This window comes from Oryctolagus cuniculus, chromosome 9, assembly GCF_964237555.1.
Source record: "Oryctolagus cuniculus chromosome 9, mOryCun1.1, whole genome shotgun sequence".
NCBI classification, from domain to species: domain Eukaryota; kingdom Metazoa; phylum Chordata; class Mammalia; order Lagomorpha; family Leporidae; genus Oryctolagus; species Oryctolagus cuniculus.
In genome coordinates, this window is record NC_091440.1 from 77,863,703 (window position 1) to 77,871,363 (window position 7,661).

Consider the following 7,661-nt stretch of genomic DNA (forward strand, 5'->3'; position numbering starts at 1 on the left):
ATTATAACTCTCCCTTAGCCTTCAATTCCTGCTTGTGAGAAATCCTAGGATCAGCCTGAGGCAAGACCTTAATCCATCTAAGGGTTTTGCTTAGTATGCACAAAGCCCTATGCATGCACACAGTTATACCATGTATGACCACCTGGATTCCAAGAAATATGTTGCAACTTATGAGTGCTCATTCCCCAACTTTTTCTTTTAGACTTTCTGGTTAGCCTATTTTAAAAATCATCTCTTATTTACTGATTCATGGAGATACGAAATTAAATAGTAACTTCTATTTTTCCAGGAAATGCCCCTAGTAAAAATATTTTTCATTTTGGATCATCTTTAGGTCAGGTCAAATAAAGACTACTTTGTATGTGGAGTCTTTTAAATAATCTCCAGACTGTTTAAATAATTAAAATAATATGGGAATGTAAGAGGCTTTAACAGAGCACTGACCTTACTGTATCCCCAGCCAACTGGTTTTTGCTGTGATTATGGGCTGTTGGTTTTCAAGGGTAGCATACAGCTGGGAAGAGGGTAGGGTGGGGACAACAGATAGGAAGAGAGCAAGTTACAGTGCCACAAATCTCTATGTGCTTACTTTGTTTCAGTTGTCTTTTGAAAAAATAATTTCTCACAGATTGTTGCAAGACTTCAGTGAGTGCCCAGAGTTCTGAAAATTACTTCTGACCATTTTTCCAGTTTCTCATGGCTTTTGTGGAGGGGATGATGTTCTTCATAAGAAAAGGAGAAAATGATGTCTTACCCAGTCATTTTGTTGATAGTTCCCCTTTAACTAAAATATTTTAAACTGCATTGTAGGGAATTGAAGTGGCCTCTTACTACCCCAAGTAAGAGTGTAAAGAAGGTTAACTTTATAAAGATATATAGGTCAAAAAGGGAAAGAGGATCCTATTAAATTCATAGATCCTTATAGCTTTATTGTCCTTGATCTACTTAATAAAGTCAGCCTCTCTCTTTCTCTCTCTCTCTTTCAATTCAAATTCCAGTGGCAAGTATCAAATGGTCTATTATCCATTTTAGGGCCCCTGGTGTACTGCATTCCAGTCTTTGGATCATCTACCTTTGTGTTGATTATCTCTATGGTTATGGCGAGATGATGTGGTATAACATGTTTCTGTCTAAGATTGTGCTGTAAGCAGAAAATATGAAAAAGAAGATTCCATGAGAAGGACTGGGAGAATTATTCGCAATATACAGTTCTCCCTGTGGGGCATATAATGTTTCTGTGATACACAATGGTGACTGAAAAATCACAATCAACTTATTTTATTTCAGGGGAAGATTTAATCCAGTTCACCAGAAGATAGCGAATGCCAAGAGAGGACCAGTAAAAAAGGTTACAAGATCAAACCATCTTCCAAAACTCAATCCATGATTCCAGAACTAGGCGGATATCTATTTCTTCCCCTCTTTTCACTATTTAGAATATTCAGCTTGTTAAGCTAAAGTTAAACACATTTTGTTTTTCAGGGAATGAAATAGATAAGAAAGAACTGTGAAACTTCTCTTTAGCTGTCCCTCCAGTTTGTTCCTTTGTCTGCATGAAAGTAATTTCCCTATGACCTTAAAACAGTTAAAGGAAATACTTGTGATTTAATATCCTAGAATATCTGTAGGTTGACATCATTACAGTTGGCCTTTAATAATATATCTATGATCTACTGTAATAGTAACATTGCTATTATATCTGGCTATTAGCTAAAATGTGAATTTATAGAGCTTTTTGCTACTTTAAACTATCATGATTAGTGTTTTAAGCCCTAGGTTTAACAAATGCATTTTTATGCATCTAAATGCATAAAAATGATTCAAAATATTATGGTATCATAGAAACATCCTTCAATTGTGAATTAGCCTATTTATAGCCCAGTTCCTGTTGATAGTCTAGCCCCTTGCCCTGAATTTAGGAGATCTTTATTACATCTTTCATCTTGTCTTAATTTTCCATACTTGCAAGACGACTCAAGTAAAATTTATTACCAGTCTAGAAAAATCAATATTTATTCATTCTATCAGAGTCTTGCCACTTAGCAAATGATGATTTAAATCATTTTTTTGATGTTTATTATCTCACAATGATAGCCTAATTCATTGGAGCAAACTTTGCATGTGTTCAAAATATTTAAATCTGGAAGTGGAGATAGATTGAGGACAAGAGAAGGCATTTATAATTTTTTTAAAATATCCAACTTATGTTTAGATTATTTTTGTCATTAAGACATTTTTATGTCATCTGAGTCTACAACACACCTATACTTTATTTGCATACTTTAATAAGTTTTAAGTTTTAATTCACTTTAATAAGTGAAATTTTTATATTTCCAGAAGTCACCCAGAGGTAAGTAGAGTTTCCAGATAATGGTGTTTCCACCTTCTATCTGGCACTAAACTTAGTTCTCTTCAGTATCACCAGTAATGATTATCAAATGCATTTCTAAAGCTACCTCTACATATGTTTATTTCTTTATGAACAGATGCATGCATTTCATAAGGCCAAATAATTCTTTTATGAATTTAAAATGTAACACAGAAAATATAAAGTAATTTCCTTTAAGTTATTGTACATTGAAACTATAAGTATTTGGAAATATTTTCTGTTTGTAAGCTAACTACAGATATCTGGTACTATGACCCATATTGCTAGATAAGTACTAGATTTTTATGTCTTATATCATCTTTCTTAGCATTAGCAGTCAATTGATAATGTAAACACAAATGATAATTATGAATATCAATGAAAAATAAACAAGTTTGTTTCCTTAAATATAGAGCTAAGCTATTTTGGGGATTGGACTAAAGAACCTTGAAGATGATCTCAGTCACTGAGATGGCATATTAGTGGACCATCTTAAGAGGAGAGTCATGCTTAATAGTTCTGCAGAAGCTATTTTGGGATACTTCCAGATGTCAGAAAATGTCTGTCTTAAACAGAATGATGGAATGTTGGTGACATATAGTTTAAAGAACTGAAACAGAGGACTCTTAAAGATTTGTATTCTAATATCAGTTTTGCCACCTTTAAATTTCTGACATTGAGTAAATCACTTTTCTTTGCCTCAGTTTTATCAGTTATATAGTTGGGAATATTTATTCTAACAACTGCCTTGGGATTGCTGTGCAGATTAAATATATTTATCACATATTTATTTTCTTCCTTTTATTTGTTTCCTTCTAGAAACAATGTTAATTAGCATTTACTAGATACAGAGATAAAAGAACAACATCCACAAAACAAAAGATGAAAATAAAAGTTAAAGTTTTGCAAGAATTACCAACTAAGAAAAGCTCTAGCTTTAAGTTTTCTATCAGTCAATGCAAAGAAGGAATCAGTTATATAGTTCTTTTTTTTATTTTTTGACAGGCAAAGTGGACAGTGAGAGAGAGAGACAGAGAGAAAGGTCTTCCTTTGCCGTTGGTTCACCCTCCAATGGCCGCCATGGCCAGCGCACCGCGCTGATCTGATGGCAGGATTCAGGTACTTCTCCTGGTCTCCCATGGGGTGCAGGGCCCAAGCACCTGGGCCAGCCTCCACTGCACTCCCGGGCCACAGCAGAGAGCTGGCCTGGAAGAGGGGCAACCGGGACAGAATCTGGCGCCCCGACCGGAACTAGAACCCGGTGTGCCAGTGCCACAAGGCGGAGGATTAGCTAAGTGAGCCGCGGCGCCAGCCTAGTTATATAGTTCTAATTTTTTTGTGCAAGGAGTATTAAAGTAGAAAAAAGTTTTGCCTTGTCCTAAGCCTGGAAAGTAATGATTTTCTTTTTTAAGAAAATTCAATTATTTACTAGAATAGTTAGTGCAAAAATGACGGTAGAGTCTTTATCTCATTTTATATTCAAATATCTATTAATATGAATACTTGTGTTTTTATTGGAGTGTACAGAATCTATACAGCAAAAGTTCAGTAAAATACTGTTTAGCAAAATAATATTTAATTACTTCAAATAATTAATAATTGTTGGCAAGGATGTGGACAAATAGGAACCCTCATACATTTCTGGTAGGTATGTAAAATGGTACAGTCACTTGGGAAAACCTGTCACTTCCTCTTACCATATGACCCAGCAGTTCCATTCCTACGTATACACTCAAGAGAAATGGAAGACTATCTCTATATAAAAATAGGTACATGAATGTTTATAATACCATTATTCATAATAGCCAGAAAATGGAAACTGATGAATGGATAAACAACATACAGTTTATTCAAACAATGGGTACTATATAGCAATAAGAAGCACTGAAGTACTGATATATGCTAAACAATACATAAACTTTGAAAACGTTCTTAATGAAAGAATCAGATCACAAAGTCCACATATTGTGTGATTCCATTTATAGGAAATGTTCAAAACAGGCAAATTCATAAATTCATAGAGATTAATAAAGTAGAAGCTAGGGTTCATGGGAGGGTCAATGGTGAGGACTGACATTGATATTGGGTACAGGGTTTCTTTGTGATGAAATTTTTTAAGATTTATTTATTTATTTGAAAGGCAGAGTTACAGAGGGTCAGAGGCAGAGAGAGAGAAAAACAGTGTGTTTGACAGAGAGATATTCCATCCACTGGTGTACTCCCCAAATGACTGCAACAGCCAGGGCTGGACTAGGCAGAAGCCAGGAGCCAGGAGCTTCCTCTGGGTCTCCCATGTGAGTGCAGGGGCCCATGCACTTGGGCTATCTTTTGCTGCTTTCCCAGATTGTATTAGTGGGGAGCTAGATTGTAAGTGGCACAGCCAGGACTCGAACTGGAGCCCGTATGGGGTGCTGGTGTTTCAGGTGGTATGCCACAGCACTGGCCCCTGAAAATGTTTAAAAATTGATTGTAGTGACAGTTGCATAACTCTGTGAATATACTAAAATTCATTGAATTGTATACTTTAAGTGTGATAATTGTGGAGTTATATCATTATTGAGAATAGGACACTTTTTATAACAAATTAATATTCAAGTATCAATTTAAAAATATTGAATTTATAGAATCCTTTTACCTTTACCTAAACATTTTCATTTTTACTATTTCAGTTACAGGAAAATTGTTATTATCTGGAGAACTCTCCATAAAGTTTGTCATCAGTAGAATTCCTTAAGCAGTCTACGCGATCCTTTTTCAGGGATATTATAGAAAGGGTTCCTGTAATGGTGAAAGTTTGAATACAATAACTCAGTATCGGTTTTTTTTTTTTTTTAGATGTACTTAGTTGAGAGGCAGAATTTCAGAGAAAGCGAGAGGAGAGAAAGAGAGAGATGTCTTCTATCTGCTGGTTCAGTCCCCAAATGGCCAGAGCTGGGCTGATCTGAAGACAGGAGCCAGGAACTTCTTCTGGGTCTCTCACATGGGTGCAGGGGTCCAAGCACTTGGGTCATCTTCTATTGCTTTCTGACTTGAACTGGTACCCATGTGGAATGCCAGTGCTGCAGGCAGAGGTTAGCCTACTATACCACATTGTCAGCCCCTCAGTATCCCTTTTGATGCTATTTGGATTCTGTCATTCCTTGATCATTTACCAGATAACAAAACTGAGCCAAAAACAATTCCCTAAAATATATGTTGAATGTGTTATATAGGCAATATATTTATAAGTCATAAATACTTGACTAGAATTTCAAAAACATCATTGTTGTACCAGTATCCAAAAACTAACAAAATCAGGTTCAATATTATTAATGGCCATTTGTTAAATGTAAGCCAAATTAGGTACCATTTTTCATCTGTAAAATAAAGTTGTTTTCAAAAAGATAATTTTCGAATGTGAACAACTCTGAAGTTTAAAAATAGTTCTAATATTCTGCATGTGGAAGAATAAATTAGTATAATTTATTTGGAAAACAGTGTTCATATTATCAAATAAATTTAATGTTCATTTATCAACTGAATTATACCTCTAGTTATCTACCCAAATGAGGAATCCTGCATGTAGAAAACACAGGACAAGCAGTTTAACAGCACTATTTACAGCATCAAAAATATAGGTTTCCTCACTGGAAAATTATAGGGAAATGCTTATGTGAATGGAGATTCATCCACATGTTGACTACTATGCAGCAATTAACTTTTGATAAATCAAAATTCTCTCCTTCCAAGTGTTTCCTGTATTCTGAAGCTTATTGGTGTTATTTATCTCTAGCATTTTAATTTAATAAACAGCTATATTCATCATCTGTCACTAGCTAGCTTAGTACCCAGCAGATGACAGGCACCTACTACATTTTGTTTAACTTAAATATATGTTTGTAGATTTTATGTCACAGGAGAATCTGATATTAGATTGATACAAAGTTCTTCATACATATATTTTTAAGTATTTAAAGATATCAATAGGGGGAGCCTACAGAAAGGGAACTTTGGTTCACTGATAATACCAAAAGATATAGTTCTTCAATATACACAATTTCTTGTTTCACTCAACTATTGTCCAGAAATAGGGAGAGAGGGAGAGGAATAAGACTTGTGGAACAGAAAAATGCAACATGTTTTAGCAAGCTGTGTACCTCAGGGAAGCTTACTGAGCTTTCCTGTCTGTAGAATGATTTAAAGATACCTATGTGTATGTTTGAAAGGGTAGTGTGGGAGGGAATTTTATTGAAAATAACCTGATATCTTAATGTAGTAAAGATAAGTAATAGGAATCACAGAACACCAAAAAGAACCTAGAAAATATATATTGACAGGGCCAGTGTTGTGGTATAGCCAGTAAAGCTGCTGCCTATGGTGCTGGCATCCCATATGGGCATTGGTTCGTGTCTTTGCTGCTCCACTTCCAATCCAGGCCCTGCTAATGTTCCTGGGAAAGCAGCAGAAGATGGCCCAAGTGCTTGGAACCCTGTACCCACTTGGGAGACCTGGAAGAAGCTCCTGGCTCCTGAGTTTGGCCTGACCCTGCCCTGTCCACAGTGGTTATTTGGGGAGTGCACCAATGGATGGAAGATCTTTCTCTCCTTTTCTATCAGTAACTCTTTCAAATACATATTTTTTTTAAATAAAGGTTTATTTATTAATTTATTTGAAAAGCAGAGAGAGAGAGAGAGAGAAAAAGAGAGAGAGAAACAGAAGTCTTTCATCTACTAGGGCTGGGCCAGGCTGAAGCCAAGAGTACAGAACTCCATCTCAGTCTTGCACATGTGTGGCAGAGACCCAGTAATTTGGACCATCATCTGCAGTTCCTACAGGCACTAGCAGGAAGCTGGACAGGAAACAGAATACCCAGGACTTGAACTGGCACTCTGATATGGGATATTGTTCCAAGTGGCAACTTAACCCACTACACTGCAACATTTGCCCCTAAAAATCATTTTCTGCTTCTTGTTATAGCTCTGATTTTATTATTGGATGCTGGACTTCGGTGATTTCAATTGTTTGTTACAGATTTTGTTGTGCTTGTCTTATAAGCAGTTAAGTTACTTGCAGTTTAGTTTAATCTTTATAAGCCTTTGTTAGGATGGATATAGAGTAACCTTTTCCCAAGAGATAGTTTAGCCTCATTACTAAGACTAGTTAATATGAGATCTCCATTTAGTGGTGTGATTGATCAAAGAGGATGCTCTGTCTATTTGGGGTCAAATGCTTCTAAGCCTTTGTGGGCCCTTTGCTTGATCTTAGCATTTCCTTCTAAGCTCCTGGCCCTTCATGTTCAGACAGGGGGCTCTTA

General features: G+C 35.9%; 1 protein-coding gene across 2 annotated transcripts in view; it reads left to right on the forward strand.

Moving 5' to 3' along the window:
* Positions 1–4,079, forward strand: part of CCDC169 (coiled-coil domain containing 169) — a 64,222-nt gene extending 60,143 nt beyond the window's left edge. For both annotated transcript variants that reach the window (XM_070049015.1, XM_070049014.1), the window contains one exon: positions 1,288–4,079. In XM_070049015.1, coding sequence (XP_069905116.1) covers positions 1,288–1,387 — 100 coding nt within the window. In that variant the 3' untranslated portion in view covers positions 1,388–4,079. The remainder of the gene's footprint in view (positions 1–1,287) is intronic.
* The last annotated feature ends 3,582 nt before the right edge of the window (positions 4,080–7,661 follow it).